The 26816-nt window shown below is 46.3% G+C and overlaps 1 protein-coding gene across 11 annotated transcripts in view; it reads right to left on the bottom strand.

The window, feature by feature from the left end:
- The window catches only part of SLC23A2 (solute carrier family 23 member 2), a 136549-nt gene that overhangs the window by 15606 nt on the left and 94127 nt on the right, over positions 1-26816 (bottom strand). For all 11 annotated transcript variants that reach the window (XM_027621029.2, XM_027621030.2, XM_027621031.2 and 8 more), the window contains 7 exons: positions 17618-17706; positions 16510-16580; positions 15390-15571; positions 6233-6353; positions 5579-5735; positions 1827-1974; positions 359-464 (listed from right to left, as the gene is read on the bottom strand). In XM_027621029.2, coding sequence (XP_027476830.1) covers positions 359-464; positions 1827-1974; positions 5579-5735; positions 6233-6353; positions 15390-15571; positions 16510-16580; positions 17618-17706 — 874 coding nt within the window. The remainder of the gene's footprint in view (positions 1-358; positions 465-1826; positions 1975-5578; positions 5736-6232; positions 6354-15389; positions 15572-16509; positions 16581-17617; positions 17707-26816) is intronic.

Raw genomic sequence — 26816 nt, 5'->3', positions numbered from 1 at the left:
ACTGTCTAGGGTTTGTATTCCTCTGTCTAGAATGTAAATGCCGACGGCAGGAATTTTGTTTTATTCACTGTGAAATCCCAAGTGCCTGGAACAGTACCCTGGCACAGGGCTGGTGCTTAGTAAATATTTGTAGAATGCCTACGAAGTAGTGACAGCACTGAGTGCCTGGCTACCCAGGCAGCCAAGGGAGGGAGACCTCTATCAGCATTCCAGAAACCCATCAATGAGAAAAAGGAGATGGAGGGGGAATGACCTCAGAGCTGGAAGCCTTCCTTTTAGAATTCACGGTGGTTAGACCAATCGATGAAATGGATCAACACTTAGAGGCCCAACCATTTAATTAGAAAAATAGCTGTACCTTAGTAATTCCCAAAACACCAATGTTGGGACTGGATGAAGTAGAGCCATTCCCAGTACCAAATATGCCATCGAGAACACAGGAGAGACCCTCCACGAAAATCCCCCTAAAATGTAAAGGAATGGGGGAAAGAGAAACATTCATTCAATGGGGGAAATGAGTGAAATATGCTCTAAGTGGCTGCACCCCAAAGGTGGCGTGCACGGCTGGGGAGCCTCCACACTCCTGGAAAGGGTTAGAAGTGCAGAGGCTCAGGCCCCACCCCAGACCTGCTGAAGTAGAACCTGCATTTTAACAGGATCCCCCATGCTCATTCAACTGTGAGAAGCACTTCTGGGAACCACACATTAGACACAGGTGTTTAAAAACCATTCCAAATTAAAGGCTTTTAGCCAGAAAACAGAGCTATTTGTTGGGATCTAAGACAAATATGGGCCGTCTGGCTGATCTGATTCCTTTATTATTAATAGTTTCATCAGGAAGGAAATGCTTTGTAATTTTGTCAACTTTGGAACTTTTTAAAAACAATTGATTTGTAAGTAACTCCATCAAATGCAACATCCATTAGAGAAAGCTGCAAAAACCTGGAGTGTAAACACTAATAACACAACCGAAGCAAGACATGCTAAGAGATCAGTCTACTGGATCTTATCATACGCAATCCTTCCAGGAGGGCAGCAGCTGGCTGGGCAAGGGGAGGGGGAAGCTGAAGTACGCTCTTCTCTGAGGCCTCCACAGGGTCCAATTCGCTCTCAGCACCCAGAAACTGAAGACCAGGTGTGTTGAGAAGATAAACCCCACTGCCCGTAAGTCTCAAGATTCTGCAGACTTCACCTATTCCTGCTCTTCTTGTTCCTCTACATGGGAATTATAATTGTGAATAGAGGACACAGCATTTACCCCTAAGAACAGTAATGGAAAGGGGCACCTGGGTGGCTCAGTGGTTAAGCGTCTGCCTTCGGCTCAGGTCGTGATCCCAGGGTCCTGGGATCGAGCCCTGCATCAGGCTCCCCGCTCTGCGGGAAGCCTGCTTCTCCCTCTCCCCCGCTCCCCCTGCTTGTGTTCCCTCTCTCTGTCAAATAAATAAAATCTTAAAAAAAAAAAAAAAAAAACAGTAACGGAAAGAAGAAATCAAAGGGGACATCCATCCATGACCCCAAACCAAGCAAAGAAAGATGGCACTGCCTCACATCTGTTGTGGCGAGTTTAAGGTCTGGCATGGTCTCAGAGAGAGCGTCTTACATGGCTGTCAAGGCGGAAGGAAGGGTGGGAACTGCCCTCCATGCTACAATAAGCAAAATGAGAGCAAAATGGGGGCAGTGACTTGTCCCAAGACAGACAACCAATAAAGAGCCCTGCTGCCTGGCTGCTTCCATGCTGAAAACTCCTTTTCTTCTCCAAGATTAACCAAAGAGCCAAGCAATGAGGCACTGGGCCCAAGAAGAACTCCATTTTCTGAGGAACATACCTGTTGATTGCATGGATGGGGGGCGGCGGTGCACAGGAGAGCCTTGCGCAGGCGTAATAATCCCCGATGGACTCAATAATACTGGCGACCACTGCGCTGAGCATGCCGATGACACCGGCGGCGGAGACGGTGGGCAGGCCCCACTGAACTAGGGAAGGAAAACAGGTGAAAGGAATCAAGACAGCAAAGGACTCCACACGACACACTCAGATTCCAAGGCGCAGGGAAAATCTTTTGTTTATTTTTAAGTGTCACTCATCAGTGCACTAGATGCCTGGGGACAGTTCCTGAGTCAGATGAACCAGGACTGGTCTGTTCTCTGTCTTTAATAAAAAGCAAGTGGTTAGAAGAGGAGGCTGCTTCCGAGCCACGCTTGGTGTCTTCTACTAAATTACAATTTAACAGAGCCCACTAGGGTAAGAATTCCTGTTGGGATGGATATTTCTATGAAGAAGATTTTTAACCCAGCTGTGCAAAGTATGGCACAAAACAACGGGGATCTTGCCCAGGTGGTGGCATTAAATGAAAATGCAGTGAAAAGTCACCACCAGCTAAATTTAAATCCCAGCAGTAAAGCATGGCATCAGACACAGACGGCCCTCTGATGTAAGATCAGTGCTTTTTTTTTTTTTTTTTTTTTTTTACAGTAAATCGTGTTATGGAAAATTAAACAGTTTCCTTTAAAAAGCAAAGCGAAGTCCCCAGGTCACTTTCTCTTGAGTATCTGGACTGCCACACGAGCCGCAGCGGGGGACCCAGCTTTGGGAAGAGGAAGAGGAAGTGCAGCGAGCAGACAGGCCAGGGGTGTGTGCGAGGGCAGAACTGCTGCCGCCTGGGAGCACACAGGGCCAGGGTCAGTCACCGTGGCCTTCTGGGCGGGTTTGGAGCAGATTTTTCTCGTGCCCATGATTTCTTTATCCAGCAACATTTTGTATTTTCTAAGCAATCTTTTACATAGTTACCTTGTTACTGACAGAGCATTGTGGTTTCATTTTAGTGTCTTGATTTGTAGGGGGGAATACTCATTTTGCCATTTATTGTTTCTTCAGAAATTGCCTTTTACTTCTTAGTCTCTTTACACTGTTTTTTTCTTTTTCCCTTTTGCCTGCAGCCCTTAACTTTGATTTTGTAAAATCTTTATTCCATCTACTTCAACATTTTAAATCGTACTCTTCTAAATTTTTGATCCCTCTTCCTTCAGATCATTTCTATATACAGTAGACCCTTGAACAGCACAGGTTTGAACCGCACTGGTCCACTTACTTGCAGGTTTTTTCCAATAAATGCAGTACAATAGTATAAATATATTTTCTCTTATGATTTTCTTAGTAGCATTTTATTTTCTCTAGCTTATTTTTTTTGTAAGGATACAGTGTATAAAACATGTAACATACAAAACGTGTTAATTAGCTGTTGACCTTATTAGTAAGGGTCTTAGTAGTTAAGTTTTGGGGAAGAAAGTTATATGCAGATTTTTGATGGTGGGGGTGGGGTGCACCAACCTCCCCCCCTCCACTTGTTCAAGAGTCAGCTACATGTGTGCATATGTGCATATAAATCTTGTTGGCTTCCAGCCTTCTCTTTGAACTGTTATTTAACCCCCTTTAACTAAAATGCCTAATTTATGATGTTACTTTAAAGCAGTTTCTTAGCCTCAGCGCTACTGACATTTTGGGCCCCCAAACTGTGTTTTAACCAATTTTTCTCACACTAAAGACTAAGGACCTCTGCTGTAGATATCTGGAAACCTGTCTCCAGATTGAGCCAAACTGTCAGAGGGGGTGCCCTCTTGCTCTCTGGGGTGGCCTTCTGCCCCAGGAGCCGTGGCCCCAGAGCAGCTCGAGGCAGTGAAGGGCTGTGGTGAGGAGGAGCCCAACAGCACAGCCTGCCATCCTGGGGCCAGGTGCCCAGTCCACTTGGCCATGGCCCCTCATGCACGGGGGGGGAGGACCCTGGGGACATCTCTTTGGTGTCTCAGCACATGCACAGCTGCTCTTCCCAAACAGCTTACCCTGTGTTCCTCATTTGTGCTCATCTTGGGACTGGCCTGCACCACAGAGAAGACCTCCCAGCGTTTGCTCTTCCTTTTTTTAAAGATTTTATTTATTTGACAGAGAGAGACAAAGCAAGAGAGGGAATACAAGCAAGGGGAGTGGGAGACGGAGTGGGAGAGGGAGAAGCAGGCCTCCCAACGTGGGGTTTCGATCCCAGGACCCTGGGACCATGACCCGAGCCGAAGGCAGACGCCCAACGACTGAGCCACCCAGGAGCCCCAGGTTACAGATATATTTTAAAAAATCTTTCAGCAAGGGGTCCTGGGTGGCTCTTGATTAAGAGTTGATTAAGCATCTGCCTTTGGCCTGGGCCATGGTCCGGGGGTCCTGGGATCAAGCCCCGCGTCAGGCTCCCCGCTCATCAGGTAGCCCGCTTCTCCCTCTCCCTCTGCTCCTCCTCCTTGCTTATGCTCTCGCTCTAAGAAATAAACAAAATCTTAAAAAAAATCCTTCAGCAAACTATACTTTTTATTAGTCAAAAAGAAATGGCTTTTTTCTTTGCCCCCCCTTTAATGCTTTTCATTTTGGAATCTATTTATTCTATTTAGCCATAAGTTAACAAAGCCACATTCACTTTTGTTAGCATCTGCCTGGTATACCTTTGTCCATTTCTTTATAATCCATAGCAACTTAGATTTCCAGCATGTGCTCTTCCTACCAGCCTCCCACACCTCCTTCTGACTGCCTGACCAACAGGTTTCATCTCATTTTTATCTCGGATTATATGTCTGTTTATAAACCATGCATTTATTCTTTTTTGGGAAAAGGGACAGGTGTACATAAATACATAGTTAGACCATATGATCTTATGAGAATATTATTTTAAAAAGAATAAACTTTTTTAAGTCTAAACCTGTCAATGATAGAAGGAACTGCCAACATCACTATCATTTAACATGCTCGGAACAGTTTCCTTAAAACCAACCTTACTATTCTTGGCTTTTCCTGCTTTTTCTCCTTATCATCATAAAATGTGAAGATGTGGCTACTGAGCAGGGGAATAAATCAGCAGAACTCGACTAAGGTCAGGTTTCGGTTCTAATTAAAAGGCCCAAGCATTAATAACCACTGGATTCATGCAAGTCACTTTTGGCGCTGGGACCTAGAAAGTATTATGTGTGAATCCAAGTGATACCTCAGCTTAGGACTGCACCTCCCACCCCACACACCTTGACAAGAGTTATCCAACACTTAAATTATAACCTAAGAGCCATCTTCCACCTATTGGTGAGTATCCCTTTACTTCTGGCAGCTGTGACCAAATAAAAAACAAAGATTATGGCTACCCATTAAAAGATTACACAAATCCCATCATGCTTGAGCAGTCGGCTTGCTAATCTTCAGGCCTCTCCTGCTGAAGCCTGCTCTGTGTGGGCAGCTTAGGTACCATGCAGCACTATACTTGCCTTCTTCAACCCTGGCAAGAGACCCTTTGTCCAGGATTTCATCCCAGTGGAACCAAAAGAACTAGTTCATCTGGGAAGGGAGCTCGCAAATCTCTGAGCATTAGTGTCAGTCCTCTGGGGTCAGGGCCTCCCCCTGTCCGCTGTCAAATCCTCTGAATGGTAAAACTTTCAAGGGACATTCTAGGACAAAGAGGCTTTTCAAGCTGCAGAACCTTCTGCCGCCTTCCAGCTCCTCTAAGGAGGGCTCTTGTGAGCTCCTGACCCCTCTCCCTCTGGCCATCAGGGTACTTACACGGGTACGGGACCTTAAACCACGGGGCTACCAGAAGCACGCCCTGCCTGGCGTCCGTCCGAGCATAGAAGCCGTACTTTGTGCTGTCGGGAGGGAAGACGTCAGTCACTGTGAAGATGAAGCACAGCAGCCAGGACACAAGGATGGCCAGGATGATCTAAAAGTGGTCAAAGGGAAAAGCTCCATGAGGCCAACCAAGGTGGTGGATGCTGGCAAAACACACATCTTCCTACGGCCTGAATATCATACCCCAGAACCTCCACCATCGTTGGTACTTTGCAGAAAAAAACACATTACAGACCTGCTGAGAGCCTACTCCTGGATGGAATCACATCTAGAGAGAGTTTTATGCAGGTAAAGCTATTTTAACTCCCAGCCTGGCTAGAAATAAGAATAACGGACAACGTACTTGCAGAAGCCATGGGAACACAGATCTCCCTCTGTCTCAAGAACAGTGCCCTTCTTCACACTCCTGAGAGGATTTCAAAACCAGAACCTTCTGCCGCTGGTAAACCTTAAGCCCACGACAATTTCGTGCTCATTAGTACCCTGATGTTACAACCCCAACCTAGTTCCCCCAGGAAGACATGCTTAAAACTTCCTTTCACTTAAACAAAGGCAGTATTGTCGGAAAAAACAGAAGTGACTACTCACAGGGAACATTTTGAAAAGCTGTAACTTGTATGCAGTCCATCCTTTCTTGGATTTGTAAATTGGGAGAGGAAATTTAACATTTCTGGCATACTGCGAAAACAATAATACTAGGAAAATTGTCCTGATGAGAGAGAGAGAGAAAATAAACTAGGTTAAAGGTTGTCTGTGTTTTAAAATAATACTCAAAGCTTCAACAGCAAAACTGACCACATATATTCGATTCATTTCTCTAGAAAGCTCCTAGTCCTATTAACTGTTATTTGGGGAGGTGCCTGGGTGGCTCAGTCGTTAAGCGTCTGCCTTCGGCTCAGGTCATGATCCCAGGGTCCTGGGATTGAGCCCCACATCGGGCTCCCTGCTTAGAGGGAAGGCCTGCTTCTCCCTCCCCCACCCCCCCTGCTTGTGTTCCCTCTTTTGCTATGTCTGTCAAATAAATAAATAAAATCTTAAAAAAAAAAAACTGTTATCTTTTGGAAATGCCATTTTGGGAAAGATATTAGTTCTAGGCATATCTTGATACTAAATGAAACTGCCATACAAAGCTTTGGCTAAATTTTCCTTAACAGAATAAGAAAACCTGAAGAATGCACATACTCAGGAGAGATGCTCACACCACGTAAGGGAAAAAGATACCACATACAAGACAATGCACACTATAATCACAACTAGGAATTAACTACAGAACAAGCACTTGCCACACGGGCATGTCCATGCACACATGTGTGCAAACAGGCAAGGAGGACAGGGTCCAAAATGCTCACAGGGATTGCCTACAGTTGGCAATATGTTTTGAGACTTTTCTACTTTTCCGTATTTTGTGATTTATGTATCAAGAGCATAAACTGCTTCAAAAAGCAAAAAGCTTCAACATTTAAGGAGGCTACATACAGAATTCAGTATTAACAACATTCCTGGGAGGTTTGTCTGTGTCAGACACTATGTGAAGGCCGTCCTGCCCATCATCCCAGCCTTCTGCAGCAGTGGCTTCTATGACCACCCACGTCCCAGACAGACGAAGACAGCAGTCCAAGATCATGCAGCCAGGGTTTGCAGGGCAGGTGGCCAGGCCAGGGGGTCTAACTCTACAGCCTGGGCTCTGAACTACTTTGCCACACTATCCTAAGAGCAGGGATGCTGGGGCTGGCTCAGAAGGCTCTCTACCTTGAGCCCCACACTCCTGACCCAGCTGCACTAAGGATCACAGGAGGCAGCGACATCGAGTGACTCCTCTGCAACAGGACCCAACACATCCTCATACGCCTGCTACCAAGCGTGGCCAGCGTGGGATGGCTTCCCATCGCTGACACAATGAAGGTCTGCAATGACGTGTTTCATCACCCACAGGGATGCACTCTCACTTACAACCCGAGGGAGAGCTGGCACAAGAGTGGGTTCTCAGTCAAAGCTCAGCTTAATTGTTCCTGGGCACAGCTCCAATTGCGGAGATGGAATTATCAGCTCCACTGACAGCCGGTCAAGTGCAGTTTCACTGTCACGTTCCTAATGAGGCATGTAGCCTATAGCCAGCTGGGGAACCGGCCCATGCCACACCATCCTCTCCCCACCTATCCACCAAATGCTTTGCTCACTGGTGATGGGGGTCTCAGCCCAAACACAAAGTCATCAAGCCAGTACCTGTTGGAGGCTGGAAATATACATGGTGCCCAAGCTATTCCAATTCCCCCGGGGTGGTGAAATTTAATAAAAAAATGTTATGGTGGGACACCTGGGTGGCTCAGTCTGTTAAGCATCTGCCTTCAGCTCAGGTGATGATCCCAGGGTCCTGGGATCAAGTCCTGCATCAGGCTCCTTGCTCAGCAGGGAGTCTGCTTCTCCCTCTGCCTCTGTCTGCCACTCCCCCTGCTTGCGCTCTCTCTCTCTGACAAATAAATAAAATCTTTGAAAAAAATGTTACGGGGGCGCTTGGGTGGCTCAGTTGGTTAAGCGACTGCCTTTGACTGAGGTCATGATCCTGGAGTCCCGGGATCGAGTCCCGCATTGGGCTCCCTGTTCAGCAGGGAGTCTGCTTCTCCCTCTGACCCTCATGATCTATCTCATTCTCTCTCTCAAATAAATAAATCTTTAAAAAAAAAAAAGTTATGGTAATGACAGGTGCCAAAACTGGTTTACTTTAAATTTATTTTTTTTTAAAGATTTTATTTATTTGATAGAGACAGGGCGAAAGAGAGAACACAAGCAGGGGGGAGTGGGAGAGGGAGAAGCAGGCTTCCCACCGAGCAGGGAGCCCAATGAGAGGCTCGATCCCAGTACCCTGGGATCATGACCTGAGCTGAAGGCAGACACTTAATGACTGAGCCACCCAGGTACCCCTGGTTTACTTTAAATTTAGATCAACATAAAATTTTCATGTTCCAAAAAAATGCTGATTTATTTCAAAGTGAACACTATGAGATCCCAAAAGGCCCCAAGTCTATTATTATCATTATTTCAGGCAACACCCACCTATTATCGCCTGCACTATGGTGTTCACGTTTTAAAGCATGTTTACAAGGGGAGGAGGGACACATAGAGAATTCAGGAAGGACACCCAGATCTCAGGCCAAATCTGGCAGCAAAAATGAAGCGAGTGGACTAGGCAGATGAACACTCCATTTTTCTGCCACTCTAAAACCCATCCCCTTCTAATTTATGTTTATCCTCAAATAGCCTGTGCAGCAGGTAGGGCAGGCAGTCCCATCACAGAGAGGTGGCAGGAGTAGAGGCTCAGGGCCGGGGTTGGGGGGGGGGTGGGCAAGGGGGGGGGGCGGGGAAGGGGGGGCTGTGCCCGAGCTCACACATCTAGGCCGACCAGAGAATGGGAAAGGATGAGCCAGCCCCAGGTTCTCAGGCCAGGGTTCTGTCCAACCACTGGCTTGCTGACCTTCTACCTTACAAATATTATGCAAGCAATGCAATGCACACTAAAATACAGGAAAATTATAAAAGGCAGATAAGCAAAAAGACAAAATCCTGAAGATCACTCATCATCCCAGCTGGGTAACAACCCATGTAACATTCTGGCCTACAGATTCTGAACAGCTTCCATTCCCTGGATACTTACAGGGTGTCACCGGGTCCGGGGCACCGGGGTTAGAGAGGGACACGGGACTGCCTGATGTTACCCTTGCCCTTGGAGCACAAACAGGTCATCATCTGACCCAAAATGGAATCAGACTTCACAATGTATTTCCCAGCTAGCTTGTAGCCCCTATTAATGCCACAACCTCTACAGATGGAAATCAGCAACAGCACCTTAGTGGCTGGCTACTTAGCATCCCACCTTATGTACATAGTACATCTTGTTACACAGTTTCCATATGGTGTGACACTGGGGGCATAAACAACTGTGACAGATCACCCCTCCCTGGCACCTGTCTACACATCTCCTTACGGCAGGTTCCTAGGACTAGAATGGATCTGCCAAAGAGTAAATGCCTTATTATAAAGTTTTTTTCTTATTAAAAAGCTTCTGATACAAACTGCCAAATACATAAAAGTTGGATGAATTTACAATCCCACCCAGAGATCAAAAACATCCACTTGCTACTCACCGCAGTACAAAGTCTTATACTTTTTTTTTTTTAAAGATTTGAGAGAGAGAGACACAGAGAGCGAGAGCGAGCAGGGGGAGGGGCAGAGGGAGAAGGTCCCCACTGAGCAGGGAGCCCAACAGGGCTGGATCCCAGGACCCTGAGATCATGACCTGAGCCGAAATCAAGAGTCAGAGGCTTAACCGACTGAGCTATGCAGGCGCCCCATAGTCTTATACTTTTAAATCCCTACCAATTTCATCAATTTAAAAAACTATTGTCATTTAACATTCATCCCTTACACTAAAGAGTATGTATTTCAGCATTGTTCACAACAGCAAATATTTTAAACAAGCATGAGTATCAACTGGGGAATGGTTTCATAAATTCTATGCTATTTCATACTATTTAGCACTGTGCAATTTTACAAAGAATGGAGTAGATCTAAACACACAGTCTTAGAGAGGAGAGCCCAAACAAACTGTTAGGGTGAAAAGCAGACGATCCTGGTAAAGCTACGTACGTCACTGTGTTCATATTTATGTATACAGGGCAAATACTAACTTTTCACTAGTTAATTTAATCAAGACATTTTTAACTAGTGAAAAGTTAGTATTTGCCCTGTATACCTAAATATGAACACAGTGACGTACGTAGCTTTACCAGGATTGGTGAAACTATAAATTAAGGACATTAGCCTTTTTAATGGAATTTGTTGTAAATTTATCCCAGATTCATTTATAATTTAGTTTCAGTGGGTTTTGATAGGAGTTTTAAATGCATCGGTAGTAAAATCTATCAGTCTTTCTCTTTTCAATATCTGCTTTAAGAAGGATCTTCTCCTGGGCCCCTGGGTGGCTCAGTGGGTTAAATGTCTGCCTTCGGCTCAGGTCATGATCCCAGGGTCCTGGGATGGAGTCCCGCATCAGGTTCCCTGCTCAGCGGGGAGTCTGCTTCTCCCTCCGCTCTCTCTCTTGCAAAAATAAATAATCTTAAAAAAAAAAACTTCCCTGTCCCATGATCAAATATTTATGTACATTTTCTTCTGGCACAATTCACTGTTTTACTTTCTATACTTAAGTCTTTAATTCAACTGAAATGTAATTTGATATAAACCAGGAATCTAAATTTTTTTCCAAATAATTATCTAATTTTTCTAATTTTTCTATTCCCCACTGATTGCCAATATGACTGCCGTCATACACTAAATATTAATTTCTTCTTGGTTCTGTTTCTATCCCTCCTGTTCTGCTCTACTAATGTCTATCCTTCCAGGACTACAGTATTGTATTAACAATAAGTACTGTTATTGTTATTGTTGTTATTAATAATGCATTATTAAGGGGCGCCTGGGTGGCTCAGTCGTTAAGCGTCTGCCTTCGGCTCAGGTCATGATCCCAGGGTCCTGGAATCGAGCCCCGCATCGGGCTCCCTGCTCTCACTCCCCCTGCTTGTGTTCCCTCTCTCGCTGTGTCTCTGTCAAATAAATAAATAAAATCTTAAAAAAAAAAAATGCATTAAGTTCGGAAACGTAGTTTAATTCTTGTAAGAGCAACTTGTACCATTCCCTTCTCTCTGAGTTCTCTGGGAATGATCCTTATTACTTTATTTTCTTATTCACTGATTAACACATCCAGAACAACCTTAAATGATACCGGTAATAATAAACATGCTTATCTTGGTTTCTGATTTCAGCAGGCAGGACTGATATTTAAGTCTTTCACCATTAAAGAATGAGGCACTTAAAAATCTTATTCATGAAAGATCCTTCTATCCCCATACTGCTAACAGTTGGCAGCAGAGATAGAGACTGAATGTGATTTAGTTGTCACCATGGTTTTTTATTATTAAACCCACCATGGGCCTATAATGAATTTTATTAATTTTCTAGGGACACCTGGGTGGCTCAGTCGTTAAGCGTCTGCCTTTGGCTCAGGTCATGATCCCGGGGTCCTGGGATGGAGCTCCACATCGGGCTTCCTGCTCGCTCCCCCTGCTTGTGCTCTCGCTCTCTGACAAATAAATAAAATCTTAAAAATAAAATTTTTCTAATATTTAATCATCCTTGAGCTTCTAAAATGACACACATAATGTGTCGGCTTTTTTATTATTACCTATAGCATTTTCCCAAGCCATGTTCCAAAGAACATTCTTCCAAGATATGTTACTAGATATGGCACTAAAAACATAAATTGTGTGTGCAGAGCTGGACACTAAGGCCTTTTTCTGAAAAGGGTCTTCTGCACACTACCATTTTAAAAGATCACAAGGAGACTTAAAGTACAGAAAGATGCTGAGCTTTAGCACGCTACTACCTAAACATATCTGAACTAAGCTTGAGGCTTGACACCAACTCTAGGGAGGAAAGGAAATGTTGAACCAGGCTGTCCCTTTGGTATTAGCTCTGTCAGAATCTGCCATTTAGATAAAACTGGCTGGGAAGTTTCCCTGGTTTCTCAAAGTGCCAGAACCACTTACCCAGTGTAGGCATTTGCCCTTCCTTGAAATATAATATACTCACTAACCACTGGAGCCCAGAACACTTTTTAGGGATAAAATCCTTTGACAGCATTCTTGCCTCTTCTGTGGTCAGGGGTGTACTCACAAGCCCCATTCCTCCTTTCTTATTATGAGGTGCTTACTCAACACCTGCTCTGTGACAGGTGGTGGGCCAGGCGCTGGAGGTGCCGTGGGGACCAGCGCTGAGCGAAAGCCTTGCAGAGCTGGCATCCCACGTACAAAAGAAGCTGGCTGGAAACTAAAAAACATGAAAGCAGAAAGGAAAAGCTTGACAGTGGATGCACAGATACAACCGAGAAATTTTCTCATGAATAGAGGAAAAAAATGAAGAAATGGAAAGCAGAGGAAGGGTCTGGGAGGTCCAACATTCTAAAAGTTCCAGAAAGGGACAAGCAGGAACAGAGGGGAGGAAGGCATCCATGAAATAATTCAAGATCATTTACCACCCCACCCCCCAAACAGCTGAGATTCCAGAGTGAAAAGGCCCCAAGTGCCCAGGCACGAGATGTAAATAGAACGAGGGACAGTGAGGGAGGTTTCAGACACAGACAACAAAAAGACCTACAAGCTTCCGAAATCCTAGCTTGTGTCCAATTAAGAGTTTCAAAAGGAGGAGTAAGGAGCAGAGAGTGGCCAAGCACTTCACAGGGCAGGAAGGGAGCAGGAGAGAAGCTGAAGACCAGTTTGGAAGCAATGAACAAGGGTGAGGACTGTCGAGTGGTGGGACTGGACCTGGAGGTGATGCAGAAAGATGGTTTGCACGTGGGGAGAGAGAGAAAGCAAAGAATCAAGGACAACTGCAGGGCTTCTGGCTTCATCAGCTGGATGTGTGTCGTGGCCCTGGCTGAGAGCAAGATGGCCGGGGGGGGGGAGGGGGGCTGGTTTGGGGAGGGAGGGAGTCAAAAGCTTGACACTTTCTCCCCCTGAAGTTTGAGGTGTCCTGTGTCACAACACCTGGAGCGTGCAGGCCAGGGCTTGGAGTTTAAGTCTGGTGTCCAGAGGTCTGGGCTGCAGGCTTCTTTGGAAGTCACCAGCATACCAGAGGCTTGCTGGGGTCGTCCTAGACAGGGTCCCCCAGGGGAAAAGCATGTGGCAGGGAAGCGATCCAGAACCAGGTTCTGAGGAACCCCGACATTTAGCGATCAGGGTGAGGAGAAGTCTGTTTTGGTTTTTATGCTTTTCTGGAAACCACCCATTTTATTGATTTGCTGCTGTTGTTTTTAAAGGCGGGGACAGGGAGCACAGCTAGAACTCTTCCTCCCTGGACCTAAGGCTTTATCCTCTATTTGTGCATTCACTCCCTTCTCTGCTCAGTTAGCCTTGCCAGAAGCGTGTCCACATGTTATTTTCCAAAGAACCAATGTTGGGATTTTTCACTTCTATTTCTTCTGTATTTTTGTATCTGTATTGATTTTTGGTCCCCTGCCTCCATTAGGCTCATTTTTATCCTGTTTTTCTAGTTTCTAGAGATAAGCTCTTCATGTACTTTGCCTTTAAGATTGTGCGGATTTTTTAAAAAGATTTTTAAATTTATTTGAGAGAGAGAGTGGTGAAGGGAGAGCAGAGGGAGATGGATGAGCAGACTTAACCGAATGAGCCACCCAGGTGCCCCAAGATGGTGCATTTTTTTTTAGAACAATTCTGACTACTCTATGGGATTGGTCGGTTCTCACCATCATCTTCTAAATTATCAGCAACTGTGAAGTTTCAATTTCCCCTCTGACTAGGAGTGATTTATAACAGTGCTTTCCAGCTTTTAAGTGGTCTGGGGGTTTTGCTCACCCTTTCACTGTTGGTTTTTAACTTTACTGTATGATGGTAATTACATCTTTTCCTTCTTGGAACTTCCTGCATTTCACTGAACAAACATTCTTCCATGCCCTTCTACACACTCATGCTGGTGTGGGCAATACTGACCAACCTTCAGTGAAATGAGAAAATTAAGAACAATCCTGGACATTTTCACATACCTTAATTTGTAAGGATAGGTGGATTATAATTTCGCAAGGATGCGCTTTACTTGTTCCAACACAGACAGGCTGGATTAAGTATTACAGAGTAAATTCTGGTCAGACTATTTGGGTTCTGAAAACCATCCCAGCCACTTACTAGCTGTGCGAGCCTAGGCAATGAACTTTGCATCTTGTGCCTCTGCTTCTTTTGCTGTTAAATAGGGATAACACTGGTACTTACCTTAACTTACGATGTATACGAGTGTTTGGTAAAGCACTACTAATGCAGAGGCTCAAGAAGTGCAACATGCTGTTTAATAATTACAGAAGACTTCATAAGACAAAAACAACTGGAAATTGCCTTCTATTATTTATTTTAGAAATTTCACTGGTTGGCAAAATTCCAGGTTTTGCACCATTTCCCTAGGACAATATCAACTCTTTCATGTGCTCTCCAGGCACACAAAAAGAATGCGGGTTCTGTTTGTGGTATACAGAGTTCTATGGCTCTACTAATCAATCTTATAATATTATCGAAGTCCTGGATGTCTTTACTGACTACACACTGAGGGGTAAATGACATCTTTAATGGACTTGCACTTCCATGCTGAAGGACCAGCTGTAACTGTCAGGACTCTAGCAGGGGCCACGACCTCCCGACAGGTGTTGGCAGGAGCCTGGGGAGTCATGTCTCCTTCAATGCCAACACACCCTCCTGCAGCATCCCTGTCTCCTGCCAACCTGGAAGGTTTTTTTGAGTCTCATCTAAAGGATTGGCTTCTTGGTATCTCCATTCATGTGCAAGAGACTTGGCATGACCTCAGAAGTTAAAAACTAATGGCATCACCATCTTACACCCCCTTCCTAAAGCGTGAAACCTTACAACCCTCCCTCTACACATCACTGCCAAACAGGTCTTTGGAATACCTTGACTGCATGTCACTTCCCAACCGCTGGGTCTTAAACCCTTCAATAACTTTCTGGTAAGAAACAAATCAAGTTTAAACTGTCAGATTATTCTTACTTAAAACCAAACAAAACAAAAAACCTATCTCCTAAGGTCTGCGTAAATGCTCAAAATACCCCACGAGGCTGCCGCTAGGTGTGGGAAGGGGAGGTGCTGACAGTCCGTGCTAAGTGGTCTAGAGAACTCACAGCATGGCGATGCCCCAGTGCTTCCCCGCTCTCTCTCCTGCCGCCTGGAAGCCAGACAGCCCGATGAGGGCCACTGTGGGCGTAATGGTCAGGGGCCCGATGTATTTCAGCAGAGCCCCAGGCAGGCCGAGGAGGCCGATGACCACTTCTATCAGTGAGGACATGATGATGGCACCCTGGATCTGGAGCGAGAGAGGGCACAGACAGGAGAGTGAGATGCTTGTAGATCGTAGACTCCAAATGTCACCCGCAACCACACCGGACAGTTCTGCCAAGCAGTGAGTTACTACCTAACAGGCATGACACAGCTGGAAAATTCCCCGAGGCCTCAAAAGAAACCAGTGGGGTGAGTCGGGTCTAGCCAACCTACGAACGACATGGTTGACATAGGAGCGTTACAGAAACGGGCACTGATACATGTACAGCCAACCTGCCTCCCCACAGATAAGTGAGAGATTTATGACTCCCGCTCAAGACATGGGACATTCAAAGCCAGCCTCAGAGGAACACTCCAGCACAGATTCTAGAGTGAGTCCCTGAGGGACATTTAGAAGGAAGTGCTATTGACACAAATTCCAAAGGAACGCTTCTTTTGTGGAGAATGGCTGTATCTGCGCCCATTCTGAACTAATGGTGAAAGATCTTCCAGGTTTGGGGAGATCTGGATAAACGGTCAGCCATTCTTCACGGCTAAGGACTCCCGTGCCCTGTTCTATTCAAGTGCACCAGAGCAGACAATAAGCTTTAATTCTTCCCACACACATGGGCAAACGCAGGCAGGAATGAAGAGTTCTGCTGCCCGTAGGCCAGCCTCTGTCGCTCCTTACGAGGGAGCTGGTAACGGGCCAGTTACGCTGGAGGATGTAAGTCTGGTCTGTGCATGGTGGCGGGGGGGATGAAGGGCAAGAAACAACACTGCCTGGTTGCACAAAGCATTTCTGCACGCTTTATTTATGGTGATGTCAATCTAAGTTTAGTTTCACAACAGAAATAAACATGTCAGAAGTTGAAAAGGAAAAGGAGGGCTTAGCGCAAGTAAATACAATTTCTTGGGCACAGCCAACAGTGAAGCGGGGAAGAAACACAAAGAAGCCCCAAGCAGACAATGTTCATCTTTTACCTCACGTATCCGGGGGTACCAGATGTGCTCTGTGTGTAGCAGCTCTGTGGTTCCATTGGACACTGAAACATCTTGAAAACAAAAACAGAGACAACATTTTTTTGGAGTGACACTGATGTTTCACAGGATATATTCATTTTACTCTTTGTAAGGAGAAATTTCTTCCCTATTTTAAGTATATTTGTATAAAATACCCATCCCTAAAATTCAAGTTACAACAGTATGGCTTACCATACTGAAAGGTGGAGTCCCCAGCGCTAATGTAACCAAATTTATTCATCGACTGAGAGCTCCCAGTGTGTCAAAAGCTGACTGAACTGGGGATGCACATTGCTAGTGCCAGACTCACACAAAGACCAACCTTTGCAAGCAGCTAAGCTAACTGAAATGCCTGAGAGCAAGGTTGCTGATTGAGGTTTTTAAAACCTAGAGAAAACAGAGGGCCTTTTCCAGTTCCTAAATCAAATCAGTGGTCACAAATTAACTCCTAGGAGCAAGGAAGGAAATGAAGGTTGGAAAACTTTGCTCCTAGAACCGGAAAGTGTAACAGTATTTTGAGAGTACAACAGGTCTATCTGATTTTCTCAAACCCCCTATCTGATTTTTTCCTGACCTTATCGGGTTATTTAAGGATCTCTGTGATCACTAAATGGGCGGGGCGGGGCGGGGGGCGGTGGTAAAAGTCATTTGCAGAAAACCAAAGCAGCCAGATCCTTCAAAAGCAGAGATGGTTCAGAGAAGGGAAGCTGATGCAGCAAAGAGAGTGATTACTGGTGGTTCATAAAATCCACTGAAAGAAAGAGGCAGAAAAATAGCACAAATGTTGTTCTAGTCCATTCCCGTATTTATCAACTTCATTAGCATAGAGAAATGAGGTCCTTTCTGGTCCTTACTTGCTCTGGGGTTAGGGAGGAACGAGTGGGGAGAGAGAGAGAGAGACAGAAACACGATCCACAGACTGGAGTGTTTTAAGCAGTTTGTTGGTTTGTGTGTTCTGTGCCCGATTCCGGAAAGGATTTAAGGCTGCCGTGGGCAGCACGTCCAGGCCTCCCTTCTATCACCTGCGCTGAGGGACCCCAATGACGTACGTGGAAATAACTGCAGTTACCTGTGGTGTTACATTTCCATTTATCTAAAGACAGGATGGCTCGAGCAGGGGCCAGAAATGCAAAAGCACTGGCCTGAAACAGGGGTAACCTAAAAGAAACGAGACCAAAACCATGATCACGGCATCAGGAACTACCGAGGTAGTTCACGATTTGACAGCTTAACAAGTCTTTTCCATAGACACACAGCACAATGAGTAAATGCAGGCACGCTCGGGAGAAAGAGCCCCAGTCCACACAGATCTCCTCCGCATGCGGCCAGGGCCGCCGGCTTCTCCATCCTCCCCTCCTGCTGCTCCCCACACACAGCCCTGCATGGGCCTCGGTGGAGCCCTGTGGTCAGCGCCCACACCCCAACACCAGGCCCTGCCATCACCACCTTTCCCCTCGGGGGTGGGGGATGTCGGGCCTTCAGGAGTCTCGCTTTCCTGCTGAGCTTGTGAGCTCCTTCTTAAACACCAGTGTGTCTTCCAATTTACCACCCTCCTCCTCCTCCCTTTCACATCCTTATTGGTTATCACAGGAAAAAAAATCTATCTCCCCCTGGCATTCCATTTTGTAAATCAAAAACTGCCCTAAATCCTAGAGGATAAGCGTCATAATCATGTTAGTGATCTAGAGTTACTGAGGAAAGGAAAACTTTAAGTTACAAATCAACAGCATATATAATAGCCTGCTTAATCATAAAAAATACTCAGAGAGCGTTCTAAACCTTATTTTTAAAGAACCCAGAAAGCATGTGGACTCTGTTTAATCTCCTGCCTACAGTCCTCAAATGCCACCATTCAATTACATTTTAGATACTCCATGTTGACTTTCTGAACACCTGAGCTACTCAAATTCAAAAGATTTTTCAGTGTACAGCATTTCAGCTACCGTTGTATGAAGGTAGCTTTACAGGCTAACATAAGAACTTGATTGCTATTTTTAACATTTTCCGGGTGGAATATAAAAATGACTCCTTCTGCTGGCGGGGCTGGGAACTCCCAGATGTCCAGATCCTTCTGAAATACTCCCCAGCAGCCTTGTATCAGCATCCTGGCCAGTGGACGGGCACCCGGCACGCGCGCCGCTCCACACTCTGACAGCACGTCCTGCCCTGACTGGAACAGGAAATGGGCTGAGAGAAGGTGGCTCTGGCTCAAGGGTACGTAGCCACGTTACAAGCCCAGAGCTGGCACACACCTCTCTGCACCAGACATGGGCCTCAAGATCTCTTGTTCTCCTATTTTAAATCATGCAATGAAATCAATTGAAAAGAGTAGACAGGATGCTGGTTCTAGGGTGTAGAGGCAGGCGGGCTGCACGGTACAGACCAGATGCGTTGCTGGCCGTCACTCACATGGGCACGCCCTCCACCAACCATCCAGCTGTTGGAGGGGCAGCACAGGACCGTCAAAAGTGGGAGTGAAGGCCACCTGAAGCGGGAATGTATACTAAAGGAAAACACGGTTTGATTTGGTAACTTTTCAGAAATGCCCTAAAAGGGCAAAGAGAGGTCAACACCTGATCAATGGATGCCATCTCAAATGGCCCAAATAACATCAACTTTACTATCGTTTCAGATTTCCAGCAACACATCCCCGGGCCACGTAATGTGGATTGCATTTAGAGACCTGTCCTAGGAATAGTGCAATCGACACTGCACTGGATGACTCACTGGATAGGAAAGTGAAGACTGGCTCTGGGTTCCACTCCCGGGGACATGAACTATTCCCAGCCTCGTCTGGACCTGACCATCACCTGGGCACCTGTCAGGGCAAACATTTTATGGCTTAAACATGACCAATGGTCCTGAGAACACAGCTGCAAAGAAGCTCCCTCATTTCAAGCAACCGGGACCCTGCATTCTTTTGGAAAGTGAGGGGTAATAGAAAATCCCCACATGTGCTGCCCCAGGCTCCCAGGATGCTCACACGTTCACGGTTCAGCCCACACACACTACCTGCCCCACGCAGCACCAGTGGGAGGGCGGCGGCCGCTGGAGAGTCAGCAGCAGAAGCACCCCAGCAGTTAAGGGTGGTCTCCACACTGGCAGTGACAATCAGCGGCTTGACAGAAAGATTCTTAGGGAAAACTGTGACGAGAGCTTATTAATTCATCAAACAAGAACTTCCCTAAATACAAAGCCAATTTTCCGAGAAAAAGATGGAGGAGGATAAAGCACTAGATATTCTCAGCTGCTGAAGGGGCTTTTTGAAGCCCTTCCCCAGCAGACAGCTGATTGTCTGTCTGTCTGCACAGGGCTCATCTCTGCACTTCGGTCACACACCCATCACCACCTCGGGTCCCTGGGTTCCCCATGCAGGCAGGACTGCCTGCTCTTTTACTTTGTCCTGACGGCTGGGAAGAAACGAATCAAACTGCCTTTCTTTACACCATGGGCTGGCAAACTGGCCCATGAACCCAATCTGGCAAACAACTTGTCTTTGTGAGAAAGGTTTTACCGGGACATAGCCACTCCCATTTATTTGCCCGCTGTCTGCAGCGGCTTTGGGGCTACAATGGTGGAGGTCTAGTAGTCACAAGAGACCACAGAGCCCAAATGCTTACTGCTTGTCCCTTTACAGAAAAAGTTTGCCACCCCAGGGTATAGGGAAAGTATTATCTGAAACATGGGAAGAGGTGGTGGGTTTTTTGCAAATAAGTTTTTAAGGTTCATAGTGTCACTAGACGTTAGGAGGAATAAATCTGAGCAGACAGGCACCTTTATGGTGACACATTCCCATGTCGGGCTCTAGCCTTAGGATGGAGAAAAATCTAACCTAAGCCCAGATTTTCTTTAAAACTCTGCTGGAGGAACCCCATTTCCTCCTCCAAACCCAGAAGACCAGAGCCCTGGGCCCCAGGCTCCTCACCACCAGCCCCTTCACAGATCTGCACTCCAGCTTCTTGCCTCTGAGCCTTTGCTCTTCTCAGTCAGCAACTCACTTCCAATGTTCAATTTTTATTCCTCATTCAAGGCACAGAGAAAATACTACCTCCTCCAGAAAACATTCCAGGATCTCCTTCTTCGGATTCAAAGTGTGTTCCCCTACAACTCAGGACTTTCTGGCCATGATTTCTGCAAGTCACCCTACAAGTTGCCAGGAAGCTGCTTTAGGATCCCGGGGGTGCTGCATCTCACCCAGGCCTGGTTCATCAGAGTCTCGGATGAGGCCTCCAATCTGCATTTCGAACAATCATTTCTGGGTGAAGCTGAGGCACCGGGCACCACAAAGACAGACTACCCCTGTGCCAGTGAAGGGATTTACTGTTTTACGACAACGGAAAAAACAACCCCTAGGCTGCCGTGGAGTTTCTGCCATGTGAAGGACACAGCTAGTCAGGGCCAAACACGAAGCTGGGGACGTCTGTAGGAGCAGTCCCCGACCTAAACTAAAGGGCCAGAAGCACTTCACCGCACATGGGAGGGGCTACGAAGAAGAGCCCAGGCAGAGAGCAGAACAGGCACAAATCCGAGCCACACTGCAGCCCCAGGAATCCTCCGAGAACAGCAGGGACCTGATTGTGGGTGGGGGCCAATGTAGTCAAGGTCAGGGCGGCCCAAGGGCAAACCACCCCACCCTGGGCCAGGAGGCAAGGGCAATCCTGCTCAGAAAGGACCACTTTGGGGGAACTGGGGAAGGTGACCTTAACCCCAAAACATCCTCTAAAGGCACTCCGACAGGCTGTGGCCTGACTCCATGGTCGGTGCATCTCTGCTGTTCAAGCTGCCGCGTCGGCTCCAGTGACCGGCCAGCCCAGGGCAGGTCTGCGCACGCACCTCGGCCTCTACGGGCTCCCTTGGTATCATCTGAGCCATCTGTGCCCAGCTCCCGGCCTGTGGACCCGCCCCTCTCCCCACGGGGCCGGAACAGGGCCATTCACCCATCATCACTGTGTCCCCAGCACCAACTTCCACTTAGCAATTAATGAATGACTTAAAGGCACTGTTTACAAATGCTATTCTTCAAGAATTTTATTAGACTAGAAATAAGAAGTCTTTCTGCCACGTTGATTTTAACTGCAAATCAGGGAAAGGACTTTTTTTGGGGGGTGGGGGGTAAAGATTAAAAGCACTGGGTAGAGAGGACACCGAATCAAATGTGCGTGAATTTTCCAGACAAAACCAGACAACTCCCCCAGGTCCCGGGGGCTAGCAATCCTCCCTGGTATCATGAGGAAAAATGTCTTTAAAAAGTTTAAAAGGGGGGGGTGGGCCCCTACAAGCAGCACCTGAAGGTAGGAAATGTTATCTCCCCAGAACTGACTCATTTAATGAAAATGAGTAAAACAAACAGTTCGCCAACAAAGAAAGTGCAGTGTGTGCCTGGCTTCCTCGATCTACCAAGAAAACAATTCAGTTCATGCAAAACTTTTCGCTATCAAATAAATATATCCTTGAGTCTAAATGGCAGCCCAATTTTAAAATAATCTCTAAGAAACAGAGAACAGATTTCACCTCAAGGAGCTATAGTTTTAAAATTGAATCTGCCATCAGGAATGTATATCCCTAATTCCCTTAAAGAAAAGCAAAACACAGTTTGTCAAAGGCAACTCAATTAAGAGTTGCCTAGCTGAAGGAGCTAACCTAGGGCAGCCTCAGCGGAGAGATGGCAGGTGCCCAGGGCGCAGGGGGAGTGGATGAAGTGCTCTAACCACGACACTGCTCAGGTGTCGTGCACTTCTCAGAGCATCCCATCAGGAAGGAGGTCTGCCCGGTTGTCCCACGAGGTGGGAAAGCTCGGTTAGGGCAGTAACTGCTGGAAATCTCCATATAAAAAGGACCTTTTTCCTTTTGTAATTAATAAATTACCTATAGGGTGATTCTTAGACTATGTGAATATTATATTACCACTAGCTTATTAACATTCTTACATAGGTTTAAAAACTACATTTTTCCATTTGATCATTCTACCCGCATTTAATTAGTGGCCTTTTGTAAAGAAGAGCTTGCCTTTTTGTTCAACTTTGTCTCCCTCTTTTTTTTTTTGAACATCACTGGAGATGCATGAATTCCTTTTTTATTTAGTTTTGTAATTCACTTCTATAACTATTGTTCTTAATAAACCGTCTAAAACTTGCCCAAAGCAGCCTGTTCAAGCAGGTTCCCCTTCTTTATGACATGATTCTCCCCCTCCCCCCCCTTTATTCTTTGAGCAGGTCTTTGCTTTCTGGCACAAAATGCTCCACGGTCAACATGCACTTTTCTCAGTCCTAGCCCTGGAGTCAACCACTACTCCAGAAAGCCCAGTTCATTTTAATGGAGAATGGGATTTAGAAACCAAGATGGAACACCAGGTGGGCTCACGGTTACTGGGGCGGCATTTAGTTAGTGAACAGAGCTAGGATTCATTTTTGAATTGTGGGATCACAGTGACACCTATAGCTCAGCCCAGTACCCCTGGATTACCTTTCTTTCCATACTTGTACCTCTCCTTTTCCTATACTGAGTGCCCTGATTTTTCATCATCAACATACTATTCATTTGCTTTATCCTATAACATCATACAGTGCAGAATTACACCAAAATCACTACTAACAAGACTACTAAGATTATTAAGACTATTAATATTTTGGGGCACCTGGGTGGCTCATTTGGTTAAGCGTCTGCCTTCAGCTCAGGTCATGATCTCAGGGTCCTGGGATTGAGCCCCGAGTCAGGCTCCCTGTTTAGTGGGGAGGCTGCCTCTGCCTGCCGCTCCACCTGCTTGTGCGCTCTCTGTCAAATAAATAAATAAACTCTTTAAAAAAAAAAAAAAGACTATTAAGATTTCTATTTTGTCCTTAAAATACCTCCCATCCAGGGCATATAAAGTACTGTGTTCTGAAGTCTGTGAATGAATTCTTTTCTCTGTGGTTAGCAATTTGACATATAGTTAGGCTTAAGTGTTTCTGTAATTCAGTTTTAGGATTTGCTTTTCTTCATCCATTTAGATTTATGTTTTGAGTATGTTGAACATATGTACAGTTTAAAAATCAAACCATACAGGGGCGCCTGGGTGGCTCAGTTGGTTAGGTGTCTGCCTTCAGCTCAGGTCATGATCCCAGATCAAGTCCCACAACAGGCTCCCTGCTCGGTGGGGAGCCTACTTCTCCCTCTGCCTGCTGCTTGTGCTCTCTGACAAATAAATAAGTAAAATCTTAAAAAAAAAAAATCAAACTATAGAGAGAGATATACCAGGAAAGTCTCACTCCCATCCCATCCTCTCCACCCCATCCCCAGCTACTCCCTATAGTTAACCATTTTCCTTCATTCCTAACTTATCCTTATTCCTTCATGCATGCACTCACACTTCTTTGCAACTTGTTTTTTTCTACATATCCTGGAACTTACTCTATACCAGATTACAGAGATCTTCCCCATTCTTTCTCAGGGCTGCATGGGACTATACTGTGCAATGTACAAATAGCAGCCAGTCTCCTACAGACAGGCATTTGAGTTGTTAAATATTTTGCCATTACAAATGATATAGCAATAAGTAACTTTTGGGCCTTGTTTTGCACTTGTGGGAGAGTATCTTCAGAGTAAATTTCTACAAGTGGGATTGCTGGATCAAATGGTAAATGCATACGTACTCTAGATATTGTAAAATTCTTCTTTGTAAGAGTTGAACTATTTTCACTCCTGACAGCAATGTATAAGAATGCCTGTTCTCCCATAGTCTTGCCATCAGAGTGGCTCATCAAAATTTTTATTTTTTGTGAATCTGACAAAGGTAAGAAGTGGTGTCTCAGGGTAGTTTTAGTTTATATTCTGTTATTATTATAAACTGACTTATTCTTACATACAGAGAAGGACTTTTCTGTGATCTGTTCATGTCTTCTGCCTTTTCTTCTGCCTACATGTGAAGCATGATAGTATCAACTATTTCCAGTCAAGTTTGTTAGCCTAAAACACTTCTGTGGAGAACTGAACTTGTTAAGTTCCCCCATGTACTAAGAGGACTCTGCCTGTCTCCTAGTCTCCGGGAGCATCTGAAATCCTCAGAGAGAAACAGCATGTCAACTGAAAGGGGAATCCCCTGGAAAAGCCAGTGCTGAAGGAGCTAACCTAGGGCAGCCTCAGCGGAGAGATGGCAGGTGCCCAGGGCACAGGGGGAAGTGCTCTAACCATTTTCTGATGGCCTGAGACAGATTCAGGGGCCCATCCTGGCCAGAGGATGCTGGTAGTGTGGCCGAGGAGTGCACTCAACCAACTGCTATATGCATCAAGGACATGCTGCTCAGCCAGACAGCTAGCCCTTGCCCACTGCACCCCACCCCCACCTCCCACCTCCCCTGCATCCGCCTGCCTCCTTCCCCTTCCAGAAGGCCCACTAAAATAATGAAAGCAAACAGGCAGGTGTGGACAGGTTCCAGGCATTATCTCATTTGAAGCTAACCATTTCACCATTATTAATTACCATTTTACAGATAAGGGAAGGGGGCTTTGAGAGACCAGGCGGCTTGTCCAAGGTCACAAGGCTGGAAAACAGTGGAAAAGGAGTGAGGCCTGCTCTGAGGCCAAAGCTCCCCAATACAGCTGGCTAGGGGACCGAGGCAAAGCTCCCTCCAAGGTCATTACCTTCAAGTTCTCATTGGCTCCTAGTTCTGTAACCTGTTACCCAAAATTTGAGTTAAATGGACAGTCATTTTTTTTTATTTAGGGGAAAACCCTGCAACCTGCTACTACATGCCTGCTTCCTGTGACAGAATATGAAAGACTGTCAAGCGCAAGGTCATTTTGGCAAACATGTTCACCCTGAATCAACTGAGCCTCTGGCCCCATCCCCCAGTTTACAACAGAGAAGGGGGATTGTGTAAAAACTCAAATACCACCTCAAAGACACAATCGGACAAATTCAGACCACTGGATGCTCAACAAGACAACTGGCCTGGGCGCTTTAGGAAGGCAACACTATGGAGCAAAAATGGGAGGACAGCTTATTATTAAGAGACCAAGACAGACACAATAAACAAATGTGCCACATGACCTGGACTGCATCTGGGATCAGGGAGACATGGAAGATATTTTAGGGACAACCTGGGAAATTAAATAGCATGCATTTTAGATGGTATAGTGGAACGACACTGCTCTTGGGTGTGGTAAAGGGTCACACAGGGGATCCTCAGTCCTAGGAGAGTGTTTTTGGGTGAGCAGGCATGCTATCTACAACTTTAAAGTAGTTCAAAAAACTGCACGTACATATACATATACGGAATACATATACGGAAACGATGTGGCAGACATCCCAATCCCCCGCCATCCCCAATCTAATCACTGCCTCCCTCCACCTCTGTAAGTTTTATGAACAGTTAAGAGTTCAAAGCCCCAGACCTGAGAGCTGGAGGTATCCTGCGGCACTCAGTGAGCACATACCACGGACAGGCCCCAAGAACTCAGGGAGGTGAGAGACAGGGGAGCGCCCTCTTCAGGACAGACAATCTGGTTACTGAACAGGCTGCCGCACCAGTTAGTAGGATGCTCTTGGCCCAATCCCTACCATTTCTCAGCAAAGAAAGGCTCTGCATGCCTGCAGCAGTCCTGTGAAGGACTGGAGGGACTCCTCTGGGAAGGGGCCAGCCCACCTGCAGTCTTTTCTTTTGTGGGAAAGCGCAGAGTGAGGCCTCCCCAGTCTTTGGCCCCAGGCGCCTCTTGAGGTAACCCCGAAACACAGCACCTGCCACACCGTGGGGAAGGTCGGTGTGGCACATGAGGGGCAGGGTTCAAGGGTCCTCCTTCACCCCCAGCTCTGCAGTGACACCCAGGGTGAGGGGTGAGGACTCTGGGAAGCTCAGCGCTGTACCGAGACTTGGCCTCTGTTTTAGGAGGCAGCAGCAGCCAAGGTAATGCATCAGCTGAGTCCTCTCTGAAGCCAGGAAGGCAACACCGCTGCCAGCTGGCTAACATTGGGGGTGCGGGGGGGGGGGGGGGATCTGAACAAACTTGCCCTGATCTCTCGGGATTTCAAAGCTCTGCATTAATTCTTGGAACAAGCCTGAAGAGTTCCCGGGATTGACATCACAAACTAACCAAAATGAGAACTGTTGAAACCTCACCTGAGGCAACTCAACAATGAAGGCCTTGTCCAAAGCGAAGTGCAGGGGGTCAAGGTCAAAGGGCAGGAGGAAGAAGGAAAAACCAGGGTGGGAGGAGGGAGGCAGTGGAATGACTGCTCCCAGCAGGCAGAGGCTCTGGGAAGCACTAAAGCCACAGGAGTCACCTGGCATCAGGGG

Source organism: Zalophus californianus, chromosome 8 (genome assembly GCF_009762305.2).
Source record: "Zalophus californianus isolate mZalCal1 chromosome 8, mZalCal1.pri.v2, whole genome shotgun sequence".
Lineage (NCBI taxonomy): Eukaryota > Metazoa > Chordata > Mammalia > Carnivora > Otariidae > Zalophus > Zalophus californianus.
Note: the sequence above shows the minus strand (reverse complement) of the source record. Positions and strands in the feature narration are given on the sequence as shown.